Raw genomic sequence first — 15628 nt, 5'->3', positions numbered from 1 at the left:
GCAATCCCGCAGCCGCCAAGCATTTCTTGAACACCGCCTGAAACTGAAATCGGGACACAGCAGAGCCATCCCCGTGCTGGAAGAAAACCCCCCCAACCGGAGGCCTGAGCCGACAAAATTCCCCCACAGCCGCCACCGGACACAAGGGAGAACCCGGAATCGACCTCAGCTCCACCCAGGCCCCCTTGCCCAATTGATCGGTCTTTGACCTCTTCAAGAACACCCTCAGCGTATCGTCACGCACCAACACATCCCCCGCATCCAGACCACCTACCCCCTTCTTGCTCCTACTCACCAACTCGCCCACCCGAAAGGCCCCGAAAAAGGCCAGTACAAAGACAGCCCGAAACAAAACCCTCTCAAACTGCGAAAAACAAACGACCCCCAACTGCGCCACCACCTCCCCTAAAATCCGAAAAGAAACCGGGCGCCTCCTGTCAGCTGCCGTGCGACCCGAGCGATAGCCACGCATGGCGCGCCGGACCATGAAAGCCTTAGTAGCATCCCGCTGACCCGCCAACTGGAACATGAAGGCCAAAGCGGCCAATTTTTTGGACATATGGGATGCCGACACCCCACTCTCGAAATTCCTACCCACAAAATACAGCAGCACATGAACCCTGTCCTCATCGAGAGCACAGTCCCCCACTTCCCGCATCAGGGAACCCCATTCCAGCCAAACCTTGCTGTACGCCCTCCAAGTAGCCTCGGAAACCGATCTGCGAATCAACATCTGGGCTGTGGCAACACGATGTCCCATAACCAATCCGGGCAAGGAATCCCGCTCACCTCCGCATCCGGAGCCAATTGACGAAATCTGTCCCACTGGAAACGAGACAACGCATCAGCCACTAAATTATCAACCCCCGGAACATGTACAGCAGTCACAAAACAATTAATGCATAAACACCTTAGAACCAAGTGTCGCAACAAGCGCACCACCGGAGGGGAGGAGGCCGTGTTATTATTAATGGCCTGCACCACCCCCATATTGTCACAATGAAAACGCACGCGGCGGTCCCGGAACTCCTCACCCCACAGCTCAACCGCCAGCACGATGGGAAACAATTCCAACACCGCCAAGTTGCGAGTCAAACCATCCACCCTCCAAGCCTCCGGCCACTCACCCGCACTCCACCGACCCCGATAAAAAGCCCCGAAGCCGCACGAACCAGCCGCATCGGTGAACAATTCCATATCAAAATTCGACACCACCTGCCCCAACCAGAGAGAGCGGCCATTATACGTCGCAAGGAAGGAGTCCCACACCCTCAAATCTGCCCTATGCTCCCGCCCCAACCGAACAAAATGATGCGGCGCCTTAACACCGGCCGTGGCCGCCGCCAAGCGCCTGCAAAAAACACGCCCCATCGGCATGATGCGGCAAGCAAAATTCAACTTCCTGAGAAGGGATTGCAAATCCCGCAGCTGCATTTTCTTCACCCTCACCGCCCCCGCAACCTCCAACTGCAGACCTTCCAGTTTGTCCAAAGGCAAACGGCACTCCATCCTCACTGTATCAATAACTATCCCCAAAAAACGCAGCTCCGTGGCCGGACCCTCAGTCTTATCGGGAGCCAACGGTACCCCGAAAACATCGAAAAGCTGCTGAACCGTCGCCAACAGGGAAGCACAGACCAGGCTATCTGCCGGCCCTATACACAAAAAATCGTCCAAGTAATGGATGACGGATGGCAAGCCTGCGACATCCCGGACCGCCCATTCCAAAAACGAGCTGAACTGCTCGAACAAAGAACAAGAAATAGCGCACCCCATGGGCAAACATAAGTCAACAAAAAAACTGACCCTGCCACCGACAACCCAACAAACGGCAGCAGCTGGGATGAACCGGCAAAAGGCGAAAGGCCGACTCAACATCCGTCTTCGCCAGCAACGCTCCCTTGCCAAAACGTTGGACCCAAGCGACTGCCGTGTCAAAAGAAGTATACGACATCGTGCAAAGGCCCGGATCAATGGAGTCATTGACCGACCCCCCGCGCGGGTAAGACAAATGGTGAATGAGCCGAAATTTGTTCGGCTCCTTCTTTGGAACCACACCCAACGGTGAAATAACAAGATCAGGAAGCGGCGGCCGCCCAAAGGGGCCAGCCATGCGCCCCAAAGCAACTTCCTTTAGCAACTTCTCAGTCACAACGCCAGCCTGTTCCCTTGCCGACCTCAAATTATCCGCCACCGGCGGGACCACCCGGAGTTGACAGTTCAACCGAAAGCCTTCGGTAAACCCCAACTCCAGCAACTGTGCCGCAGCCCGATCAGGGTAGCGCCTTAGGAAGGGAACCATCCTTCCTACCCTCACCGGCGTCCTCCCTTTTTCCAGAATCACCCCCTCTCCCGCGACCCTGCTTGAAACACCTAGACTGCGGGTGGGAGCCCCCGCAGGAGGAACACTCATGTCGGAACCGACACTTAGCCCCGAATTTGCAGGAACCTGCATTAAACTGCCAGCAGAAACCCAGGCGATTGCCGGCCGGTTGTCCGGCAGTTGCCTGACCACCGGCCCCCCCCTGAAAGGGAGACAACACACTGCGCGGAGACGACATTAACTTCATCCACAAACTAATGTCCTTGTGATCCCATCGCAAGGACGGACGCACCGCCTTCCTCTGCCTGAATTGCTCATCATAGCGCAACCAAGCGGTACCCCCATAAACTCTCTGGGCCTCCCCGATGGAATCGAGATAGCAAAAAAGGGGGGAGCAGTTTTCCGGCGCCTTTTCACCGATAACACTCGCCAATATCGCAAACGCCTGCAGCCAATTAGCAAACGTACGCGGAATCAGACGGTACCGCCGCTTCTCCTCCTCCTCCTTCTTGCTCTCGTCGGGCTTAACTTTATCCAAGTTAAACTTCTCCAAAGGCAATAAGGAGAAAATCTCGACATACTCCCCTTTCCAAATGCGGTCTTTCACTTCAGTCTTCAAGTGAGCGCCCAAAGGCCCCTCAAAACAGACGTAGACCTCGCATTTCGCGGCGTCCGCCAGGCGCACACCGTCGGCACCAACAACCGCCTTCCCACTCGCCGCGACCTCCCCGACAGGCGCTGGTGTCACCGGCACAGCCGACGAGGACGCAGACGCAGCCCCAGAAGCGGCCACCCCTGCCGCCGCAGTGCCCACAGCGGCCCCCATCGCCACAGCCTGGCCCAACCCCGCCCCCTGCGCCGCAGAGGTACGAGCAGCAGCCCACGCCGCCACCGGAGCAGCGTCAGCCGCAGGCAGCGCACCAGCCTCGCACCGTGCCAGAACCTCCCGCAGGCCCGCCAGCAAAGTCTGAATCATCCCCCCATCAAGGGGCCCCGCAGTCCCAGGGGATACGGCACCAATACCAGAACCTGCCCCGCCAGCGCCCACCCCCCGCACTACAGGTGCGTCCACAACCCGAAAACCACCCACAGAAACCCCCTTATCTAGCACAGGACAGGGAGAAGAGAGAGCAGAAGAAGAAACCTTACCTGGCTGTCGGTGCCCCAACGGACATCCAGCCGTACGTCCCGTTCCCTGCGACATCTCCGGCACCTCGTCCTCGTCCCGCTCGACCAATTCGCCCTCCGACAGGCTGTCTTGGGAACTCCCGGCCTCCCTCAGATCCTCCTCCGCAGGCCGCCGCTCTGGATCCTCAACGGCCGCCGGGCGCTCAGCAGAGACGACCTCACTGCGCGCCGTACCGAACCGCGCCACACGCTCGGGATCAACGCCACGCTGAGCCCTGGGCCGGGCAGGTGAAGCCCGCCTGGCCGCTTCTCTGGACCGTACCTCGGCTAGGTCCCTACGACTACGCGGCCGCGTCCCCTCAGGTCTCCTCCTCCCTCTCTCCGCCGGAATACAGGCCCTGGCCGTTCCGAGAGCGTGGCCATCACCCGCCGAGGCACCTCTCCCCCGCCGAGCCGCCCCCGGGCCAGGTCGGTGACCCGCCGAGACAGCCGCCTCCCGTCCACCATCAGCCGCAGGATAAAGGGGTGCAGGCCCATCGTCCTCTGGACCACCACGCGTCCGGCGCCTCTGGGGGGTCCGACCAGCCGCCGAGCAAGCCCCAGGATGCCTCCGCTTGGCCGGCGGGGTCTGCAGGGCCTGATCCTGGCTCCCAACCCCATCCCTCACGCTGGCTGCCTCCGGGCTGTATTAAGTTATACATTCCAGGACTGGGAGGGGAAAAGGGTCTTTCTCAGCTAAGCTCCCCCTCTCTGACTTGCATGCCTGAGCTAAAGGCAATTGGATTGCAGGAAGTAAATGCTGCATGAAATCTGCCCGTACTCAAGATGGCCACAGCCAGAAATGCTAGTAGTTTTTTTTTCAAAGTGATTTCTCAACAAAATAAAGCATGAGCTCCAGCGTGTTCGCACAGCCCACGTGCAGAGCCCACCAGGAAGTTGGCACTGCGTTGCGCTAATCACAGACAGTGAGACATTTCCCGATCTCTATAGCTGCGCATTGGGACAATGTCTCACTGCCTGTGATTAGCGCAGCGCAGTGCCGACCTCCTGGCAGGCTCTGCACGTGGGGTGTGCGAACGCACCGCAGCTCATCCCTAATGGAGACATGGATGGATGGGGGAGGTTGCTCTGAAAATTATAAATAAATTAAATAGTATTTTTGGTGCTCAGATGAAGTGTAGGTCCACTTTGAGGCCCGATTTACACCTCTGCAAGTTGCAGTTTGCATATTCCAGGTGCATTTTGCATTTTTCAATACACGCTTTTGAAGTCTATGGAACCAAAAACCAGAAAAAAGTCCCTTGCGCTTTCCATAAAATGCACAGATGTGAACTACATCTATAGAAAACCATGATAAATGGACTGAATTGTGTTTCTGCAAAACTGAAAATGCACAAAAAAAAATGCATAGGTGTGAACCAGGCCTAAGTGAGGAATTGCAGGAGAAATCCTTGCTATACTTCTTTTTCTGTATACAGTGGTACACTATATTAAAGTATATTCAGATTTCATACAAGGACAGGGTCTCTTGGTAGCATGATGACACATGTTACCTGTTGCTGGGATATCACTGATGTCGCAGGTATCTGGACGTACACATTCAGGAAGCAGAGCTCTCTCCAATGAAAGGGATCTGCATGAGAACAGCATCCTGGAGGACTCCTCCCTTCTCCCCAGCCTGGCAGCGTACAGCTTAATCACTTCTGGGAAGTTCAGGAGACAGGATGGCAGCGAAGAGAAGGAGAAGAAGTATGGTGCGCCCAGGGGTAAGAAAATGTAGATTCATGATGCTGGGAATATTAACTGGAATCACAGCAGATATCACAGCTGAAGAGACAGAATCATGGCATGATGCCATCTTGAAAAAAGAGGGAGTGTTAAGGTGCAGGTGGTTATATTTGTATGATCTATTATTGCAGATTCACTCACATTCAGCCTGAGATTTTAGAAGAGTACCTCAGGGCCCGGGACGGAACTAGATACTCTTTAAACACTTAACCCCCCCCCCCCAGTAAAAAAACATAACTGGCTAATAACTGTAAAGCACAGGTATTATATTGCCTGTTGTCGGACAGGATTTTTACTTTAAGAATGTAAAACAGCTAACAGATTTACTATAAAGTGGAACGTAAAGTGATTGCAAAGGATTGTTTTTTTTTGTTTTGTTTTTAAATAACAAGCATGTCATACTTACCTCTAATGCGCAGCTAGTTTTGCACAGAGTAGCCCCGAACATCCTCTTCTTGCAGCTCCTCCCTGCATCAGATAACCCCGTCCCTGCTAAAGAGATGACTGCCAGGTGTTTTTTCACCTTAATACATAGGATGCATTAAGGTGAAAAAACACAAGGGTTTACAACCTCTTTAAGCCGCTGGGCAGAGAGGGGGGTGTTTGCTGGCAGAAGCACATGCCTACCACAAGCAGCGTACGAAAAAACACATGAGTAAACACCATTTATACAAAATGTTGAATATATACACATAACATGAAAATATTATATTTATGTATATATAATATTATATTATATACCGGTAATATTATACACTGAAGAAATGACACTTTGCTGCAATGTAATGTAGTGGGTGTACAGCTTGTATAACAGTGTAAATTTGCTGTTCCCTCAAAATAACTCAATACACAGCCATTAATGTCTAAACCGCTGGCAACAAAAGTGAGTAAACCCCTAAGTGAAAATGTCCAAATTGGGGCCAAAGTGTCAATAATTTGTGTGGCCACCATTATTTTCCAGCACTGCCTTAACCCTCTTGGGCATGGAGTTCACCAGAGCTTTACAGGTTGCCACTGGAGTCCTCTTCCACTCCTTCATGACGACATCACGGAGCTGGTGGATGTTGGAGACCTTGCGCTCCTCCACCTTCCGTTTGAGAATGCCCCACAGATGCACAATAGGGTTTAGGTCTGGAGACATGCTTGGCCAGTCCATCATCTTTATCCTCAGCTTCTTTAGCAAGACAGTGGTCGTCTTGGAGGTGTGTTAGCGGTCGTTATCATGTTGGAATACTGCCCTGTGGCCCAGTCTCTGAAGGGAGTTGATCATGCTCTTTTTAAGTATGTCACAGTACATGTTGGCATTCATGGTTCCCTCAATGAACTGTAGCTCCCCAGTGCTGGAAGCATTCATGCAGCCCAAGACCATGACACTCCCACCACCATGCTTGACTGTAGGTAAGACACACTTGTCTTTGAACTCCTCACCTGGGTGCCGCTGCACACACTTTATGCCAACTGAACCAAATAAGTTTATCTTAGTCTCATCAGACCACATGACATGGTTCCAGTAATCCATGTCCTTAGTCTGCTTGTTTTCAGCAATCTGTTTTCAGGCTTTCTTGTACACCTTTAGAAGAGGCTTCCTTCTGAGATGACAACCATGCAGACCAATTTAATGCAGTGTGCGGCCTGTGGTCTGAGCACTGACAGGCTGACCCCCCACCTCTTCAACCTCTGCAGCAATGCTGGCAGCACTCATACGTCTATTTCCCAAAGACAACCTCTGGATAGGACGCTGAGCATGTTCACTCAACTTCTTTGGTCAACCATGACGAGGCCTGTTCTGAGTGGAACCTATCCTGTTAAACCGCTGTATGGTCTTGGCTACCATGCTGCAACCCATTTTAAGGGTCTTGGCAATCTTCTTTTAGCCTAGGCCATCTTTATGTAGAACATCAATTCTTTTTTCAGAGTTCTTTGCCATGAGGTGCCATGTTGAACTTCCAGTGACCAGTATGAGAGAGTGAGAGCAATAACACCAAATTTAACACACCTGCTCCCCATTCACACCTGAGACCTTGTAACACTAACAAATCACATGACACCGGGGAGGGAAAATGGTTAATTGGACCCAATTTGTACATTTTCACTTAGGGGGTGTACTCACTTTTGTTGCCAGCGGTTTACACATTAATGGCTGTGTCACAATACAGTGAAAACATAGGCCTTCTTCCACTATCTTCCATTATATCTTTCACAGCGATTCAAAGTGTCAGCTGCCACTTAAAGTGTAAAATGCAAAAACAATATTCCATACAGTATAGTAAATGTCCACAGATACTCAAAAAGTACCTCTGATTACTAAAGCGGCGCTACTGTCATTGCTTATTATGATCAGCTTTCATATGGCAGTGGCACAGGAGAAAATTGAAGAGTGATAGATTATGATAGAAATCCAGGAAGACACAGATGGCTGTCCTAATGTGGTTTAAATATGTGCATCTCACACCAGAGTTTGTAAGCAATACATCACACTCCCCCTAGGTGTTCTCACTCACCAGAAACATGAACACATCAAGCTTTGATATGTTAACCACGGCTGTCTTCCGCGTCATGGAGGGTGTCAAAAATTGTACTGGATCCCCCACAGGTACTCGGACAGAAAAAAGTGGGCTCAAATAGCGTAATTCCATTTTTCTCTCTCATTTATTTTAAACTTAATATGACATATTCCATAAAATCCATCAATCAATCAGTACTTAAAGTTAAAATTGTCAGCATTCAAAAGGCGTTCTACACAGAGCAGGACCCACGAGACATACAAAACTAAGAAAGACAGTGTCTACTGCTTACTGTCTATTTCTGTCTCTGTCTCTTCCTGGCCATGGAATGCAAATGGCACTTCTGGTCGCTGTAAGGTCACGCCTTGACGCATTTCATCATCATTACTTTATCTGAGGACATGGCCTTACAGTGTGGCGTCCCGGTTTTTATATCAACACACTCCATTAACCCTCCAAGTGTACATCAGTGGCCATCATTGCTTAACTTGGGGAGCAATATACACTCTGCTTAAAAAATATACCTAACGTATATATCCAGATATAACATACACAGTGCATCCTTTTATTGCAAATTACTAGAATGAACATCTGATAAAATTGCTAGTGTATTATAGGGCCATTATCTCATTGCTGTCACCCCTATATTTAAAAGCATATAGTTATATGCACAGAAATACATGCAACACTAGAATACACAGTCATTTAATACTAATCTGCATATCTCATATTTTTCATATTTTCACAAATCTCATATAACACCATCTAACATTATAAAAAGACATATAAAATATAGCATTCTATACATGTAATATATCTATAAAACACTCAATATACATCTCCTAAAAATACTTATAAAGTCCTATACAAAGGATAAAATATTTACATTTTATGGTCCTTAAACCCAAGTTTTATGTTCTGTATGTATTCTGCAATATGAACCCCTCAGAGGTATTTTAGTGTGGCCCACATACATTAGACATACACTACATGGGAGACAGGGTAGTAAAGAAAATTTTTGGATCCCCCCTCTACATTTTGGGATGAGGATGGTTTCTATACATGCCAAAAATGTAAGGCGTGTAGGGAGGTTGCTGCCCATATGAGAGGTTTAGTTACATTTATTTCAACCATGAACAATAAATAATTTACAATTAAAGTGGAAGTAAACCCTCCTATCGTTTTCATCCACGGAATCTGCCATCTTTGCCTCTGTTTAATCTTCAGCTTGGCACGGTGCTGCACATGTGATCCGTTATGACACCAGCCATTGGGTGGTTTGACAGTTTGGTTGAGAGCACAGCCAATGTGCAGTCAGCATTCCCGGCATGCCGTTTTTTTAAACTGTTTAAAATCGATGGGTTTACTTCCACTTTAATGAATTCATTACATGCAATATAGTGTATGTCTTGCAGTGCCCTTGTGGGCTAATGTATGTGTGCCGCACTAAAAGACCTCTGAGGGTTCATATTGCAGAACATATACAGAACATAAAACTTGGGTTTAAGAACCATAATGTGCCACTGCATTTCAAACTTCATCATAATCAAGACCCCTCAGGCTTAAAATTTTGGAAAGTAGACCATGTGAAACCAGTGTGGAGAGGTTCCAATATAGTCAGGGATCTCCCCAAATGTGAAACTTACTGGATTTTTTTAAATTGACACTCTCACCCCTAAAGGGTTAAATGTGGAGTTGGGAATAAACTGCTTCATCAGGGAATATTGAAACTATTCTGCACTAAATTGTGCACTTTTTAGTTTACATTCAGAATATTCTCTGCCAGAATTTTAACAAGAGTTGGATGTGAGCTTATTGGCTGAAAGTCTGACTGTGTGTACGCTCCATCAAACATTTATTGGCGGACTTTCTGCCAAAAAATGTTGGCTAGCAGGTTCTCAAATTTTCTGCCAACAAAACTTTGCTGTCGGAATTTCCGATCGTGTGTACCGAAGTCCGACGCACAAAAGTTCACGCATGCTCGGAATCAAGCAGAAGGAGCCGCACTGGCTATTGAACTTCCTTTTTCTTGGATCGTCATACATCTTGTACGTCATCACGTTCCCATGTTCATAATTGTTGGCCAACATTTGTGTGACCGTGTGTATACAAGACAAGTTGGAGCCAATAACCTTCGAACAAAATTCCACGGTTTTGTTGTCGGAAAGTTTGATCGTGTGTACGGGGCATTACTCTGGATATTTTTTCCTGTGTATAGGACTTTATAAGTATTTTTATGAGATGTATATGGAGTGTTTTATAGATATATTTTTTATATGTCCTTACATGAATAGAATGCTATATTTTATATGTCTTTTTATAATGTTAGATAGTGTTAAATGAGATTTGTGAAAATATGAAAAATATGAGATATACAGATTAGTTTTAAATGAATTTGTATTCTAGTGTTACACGTATTTCTGTGTATATGAACTATATGCTTTTAAATATAGGAATGACAGCAATAAGATAATGGCCCTATAATACACTAGCAATTTAATCAGATGCTCATTCTAGTAATTTGCTATAAAAGGATGCACTGTGTATGTTATATCTGGATATATAAGTCAGGTATATTTCTTAAGAGTGTATATTGATCCCCAAGCTAAGCAATGATGGCCGCTGATGTGCACTTGTTGATATGAGCGGTTTGTGCACTTGGAGGGTTAATGTTTACACTGCAGTGTGTTGATATAAAAACCGGGCCGCAGCCCAGTAAGGCCACGCCCTCAGAGGAAGTCGTGGTGATGAAACGCGCCAAAGCATAACCTTGCGACGGCGCTTGCTTTCCACGGGCAGGAAGAGACAAACCGGAAGTAAGCAGTGGGCGCTATCTTCCTTAGTTTTGTGAGTCTCGTGGGCCCTGTGCTGTGTAGAATGCCTTCTGAATGCTGACAATTTTAACTTTAAGTTCCAATTGATTGATGGATTTTATGGAATATATCATATTAAGTTTAAAATAAATGAGAGAGAAAAATTAAATTATGCTATTTGAGCCCACTTTTTTCTGTCTGAGTACCTGTGGTAGATCCAGTACAAGTTTTGACACCCTCCATGATGGGGAAGACAGCCGTGGTTAACATATCAAAGCTTGATGTGTTCATCTTTCTGGTGCGCGAGAACCCCTAAGACCTCTTTCACACTGGAGGCGTTTTTCAGGTGCTTTAACACTAAAAAGAATGCCTGTAAAGTGATGGAAAAAACCTCAGCTGCAATACAACTGTGAAAGCCCTGAGTGCTTTCACACTGGGGCACTGCGCTGGCAGGGCATCACAAAAAGTCCTGCAAGCAGCTTCTTTGCAGCATTGTAGGAGCGGCGAATACACCGCTCCTAAAGCGCCCCTGCTCATTGAAATCAATGGCCGGTGCCAGCATCGCTTTGCATGCGATTTTAACCCTTTTTCAACCGTTATCGGGGGTTAAAACCTCCCGCTAGCGGCCAAATAGCACCGCTAAAATGACGGTAAAGCCCCATGTGAAAGGGCTCTAAGGGGAGTGTGACGCTTGGCTTGCAGAGTCTGGTGTGAGGTACACATCGTTAAACCACATTAGGACCACTATCTGTGTCTTCCTGGACTTTTATCACCATCTATCACTCTTCAATTTTCTCATGTGCCACTGCCATATGAAAGCTGGTCATAATAAGTAATGACAGTAGCACCACTTTAGTAATCAGAGGTACTTTTTGAGTATCTGTGGACATTTACTATACTGTATGGAGTATTAATGCCTGTTTGTTGAGTTAGTTTGAGGGGACAGCAAATTTACACTGTTATACAAGCTGTACACTCACTACTTTATATTGTAGCAAAGTGTCATTTCTTCAGTGTTGTCACATTAAAAGATATAATAAAATATTTACAAAAATGTAAGGGGTGTACTCACTTTTGTGAGATACTGTATACCCCACCCGCCTGCACTAGTCTGCAATTGCCTTGAGACTCACGCAGTCTTATTTCAGGAGACTATCTGGCTTCAATCCAATCATTTTTCTATTGAGATTGTTTTCACTGTTCACACACGGAACGACAGGTTGGCTCTTCTATATCAACACTGAGCTACTCCTAACGCAGTGTGTAATTCTGCCTACAATATAGTCTGCCCAGTCAGGGTTTTGAACTGGGTATAGAGTTATTTGCACAAAGTACTCCGCTTCAAGTGATTATTATCTGTGGTCAGCATTATTCATGCCTGGAGTATCCCTGTTACTTGCAATCTATAAGCAACTGCCCTATTTGGAATCATTTTCCCTGATGTGGGGTGTGAGTTTGTATGGAGGGATGATTGCAGCATCTGCTATGCCTGTGATGGCAGTGTTGTCATTTTAATCCTTTTCTGAAATGGTAGAGCTATTTTTATACTTGTATTGATTAACAAAGCTGCGTTATTGAATACTGGTTGGTTCCTCACTGGAGACAAACTTGTGTACCTTTAATCCTCTGATGTGTGTGTCTGTGTAGTCTAGAGGATCATGCTCCAGATATATATTTTTTGTGGGTGACGGTAAAACACAGGTTTTTAGTCGCATTCGTTGTACTATAGTTACGGTACTCCTAAAATCATTTACTATCTTTTTTTTTTGTTTATGAATCTCCCCCAGTATGATGCCCTCCAAATCCCCCTATATTTTGCCCTGCTGGCCCCCTGTATTTTGCCCTGCTGGCCCCCTGTCCTGCTTACTCCATTCACTGTCCTACTTTTTCTGTACACTGTTCTTCATACTACCAACCTCTGGACACTGCCCTACCTGCTACTGACTTCTATAAAATGTCCTACCTACTACTGACCTCTACTGCCCTCTGTACACTGCCCTACCTACTAATGACCTCTGTACACTGCCCTACCTACTAATGACCTCTGTACACTGCCCTACCTACTAATGACCTCTGTACACTGCCCTACCTACTAATGACTAGTGTTGGTCATCTTACTTTAAAAAAGTAATTAGTTAAGTTACAAATTACTTCTCCCAAAAAGTAATTGCGTTAGTAACTCGGGTTACTACATTGGAAAAGTAATTAGTTACTCAGCAAAGTAACTGTGACAGGGGTGGCAGCAGTGGTACTTGAGGGGGTGGCAGCGGTGGTACTTGAGGGGTGGAAGCGGTGGTACTTGGGGGGAGGCAGTGGTGGTGGTGTACTTGGGAGGGTGGCAGTGGTGGTGTACAGTACTTGAGGGAGTGGCAGCGGTGGTACTTGGGGGGTGGCAGCGGTGGTGTACTTGGGGGGTGGCAGGCAGCGGTGGTACTTGGGGGGTGGCAGCAGTGGTGGTGCCATCCTCTCCCACCACCACCTCTGCCTCTTACTGATCCCATCCCCCACCACCACTGATCTCATCCCTACCGTATACCCCCCATCACCTCTGTTGCAGAAGTGATAATGGGTGGGTAGGGATGGGATCAGTAAGAAGCAGAGGTGGTGGAGGACTTGGGATAGATCGATTGCACTGCAATTCGAATCGTCAGACAGTCACTTACTTGAATGCCTCCAGGGATGCCTTTCCTCATGGGGAGACAGTGAGACCCTCCCCTTCACTCGATTGGTGTCAGCTGGTCAGCTGACTTAATTTTTCAGTGTCTGCCCCACCTCCCTACATTCTCTCTCTCTGGATAGGCGGGTGGGATGGGGCAGTCCAGACAGTCTCTCTGAGTCTCAGCCTCTTCTCAGCTCAGCAGGCAAAAGCCCCCCTCCCCGCTGTGGAACAAATGGCCAGGCAGTGCGGCCACGGCGGGCCTCCTGGGCGGTAAATGTAATTGCAGTAACGCCGCCCAAGTAATGGGAACTGAGTTACCAAGAGGGGAAGAGTAATCAAAGTTAAAAAGTTACTTACATCACTGCTAATGACCTCTGTACACTGCCCTACCTACTAATTACCTCTGTACACTGCCCTACATATTACTGACCCCTGTACACTGCCCTACCAACTACTGACCTCTGGACACTGCCCTACCTACTACTGACCTCTGTACACTGCCCTACCAGGGGCGGACTGACAACTCATGGGGCCCCCCGGGCAATAGGAGAATTATGGGGCCCCCAGGCAATCAGAGATTATGGGGCCACACAGTATACAATCACACAGTATACACATACATGTACACACAATATACACAGGCATGTTTCTATTGGCTGAGAAGGTACTGGAGAGGTGGGGCAGCTATAATCTTGGGATTTTTAGACCAAAGGGATGTCGGTAAGGGACATTTCACAGACAGATGTAAAAAAAAAACACAGATTTTTACATACTGTCCCTGGTTTTAATGAGGCTGACAACCCTGATAGGGCTCCCTAGTGGCCCAGGGCCCTGGCGCAGTGCCCGAGTGGCTGAATGGTCAGTCCGCCCCTTGCCCTACATACTACTGACCTCTGTACACTGCCCTACATGCTACTGACCTCTGTACACTGCCCTACCTACTACTGAACTATGTACACTGCCCTGTTTACTATTGACCTCTGTAGACTGCCCTACCTACTACTAACCTTTGCACAATTACTTACCTACTACTAACCTCTGTACACTGCTGCAGCCCTACACACTGCTAACCTCTGTACACTATCCTACCTACTACTAACCTGTGTGCAATGCCCTACATACTACTAACCTCTGTATAATGTTCTACACACTACTGACCTCTGTACACTGCCCTACACGCTACTGTCTTCTGTACACTGCCCAACCTATTACTGAAATCTGTACACTGCCCTGCTTACTGTTGACCTCTGTACTCTATCCTACCTACTACTAACCTCTGCACAATACTCAATTTTTTTCCCTAGCTGTGTTGTCTATAATTTCACCAAGTGCAGAATTTTAGTAACTCTATGTAAAATGTTTACTTTTTTTTAAAAAATATGATTTTTTTTTTTCTATATTTAGGGATGGATATATGACCATGTGTTATGACGTATTCATATGTTTTAAAAAATGTTTTAATATAGCTGCTCTAAAGAGTACCTTGATAAATGTTGTAGTTATACAATGACAAAGTATTATCTTATTTTATGCTGTCTAGTGTCCTCGGTTGCTAGGATGCCGATGTCAGAAACCTCCTAGCGTCCTTATTAATCAGGGCCAATGGCATACATTTAACCTAAACATTGTAAATGTTGGCACAAACATCTTCATGCACACATTAAATATGTAGGATGTAGGAAAATAGAAAAAAACTTTTGTCCGTATGTAGGACCATGGAGAAAAGGTTTTCTATTTTTATGCAGCTGAACACAGTGCCATATTATAGGGGTGTGCACAGCCAAGTGCAAGTGCTACATTCAGATCCTTAAAAATATATATACATTACTGATCTGAATGCAGCAATTTGAGCCATTATGCAAGAGTCTAAAGGCCCAAGAACTGCTCAGCTGAAATGTTCCATCAATGCACAGATGATGCTTCTACTATCTACACTCATCGCCCACTGTATTAGGTACACCTTGCTAGTACTGGGTTGGACCTCCTTTTGCCTTCAGAACTGCCTTAATTGTTTGTGGCATTGATTCAACAAGGTGTTGGAAACATTCCTCAAAAATGTTGGTCCATATGGACATGATAGCATCACAATAGCACAATAGTGGAAAAATTGTGGAAAAATAGCACTTGACCTATAAATATATTGACCTTGGAAATGCATTAGGTACTTTTTAGATTGTCCCCCTGACTTTTATTAGAATAATAGCAGTGATGTGGCACTTCAGTTTCCATTTCTAGTTACATGATCCAGTAAAGACAGAGTTCAATCGGAAAAAAACATAACATTTTAACAATACAGTGTGGATGGAAGGCCAAAGGTTTGATTTATATACTTACCAGTAGGGATGAGCCGAACACTCCCCGGTTCGGTTCGCACCAGAACTTTCGAACGGACCCCAAATTTGTACGAACGTTA

At 47.0% G+C, this 15628-nt stretch overlaps 1 protein-coding gene across 2 annotated transcripts in view; it reads left to right on the top strand.

Moving 5' to 3' along the window:
* ABCB5 (ATP binding cassette subfamily B member 5) overlaps window positions 1–15628 on the top strand; it is a 172422-nt gene that overhangs the window by 35887 nt on the left and 120907 nt on the right. The window contains exon 1 of one of the 2 annotated variants that reach the window (XM_077491247.1): window positions 5069–5217. The exons of the other annotated variant lie outside the window; for it this stretch is intronic. Coding sequence (XP_077347373.1) covers window positions 5176–5217 — 42 coding nt within the window. The 5' untranslated portion in view covers window positions 5069–5175. Of the gene's footprint in view, window positions 1–5068; window positions 5218–15628 lie in introns of those variants that run through there. 2 annotated transcript variants of the gene reach the window in all.

This window comes from Lithobates pipiens, unplaced genomic scaffold, assembly GCF_037356315.1.
Source record: "Lithobates pipiens isolate NorthernLeopardFrog02 unplaced genomic scaffold, aLitPip1_a1.2 Scaffold_19, whole genome shotgun sequence".
Classification (NCBI taxonomy): domain Eukaryota; kingdom Metazoa; phylum Chordata; class Amphibia; order Anura; family Ranidae; genus Lithobates; species Lithobates pipiens.
Note: the sequence above shows the minus strand (reverse complement) of the source record. Positions and strands in the feature narration are given on the sequence as shown.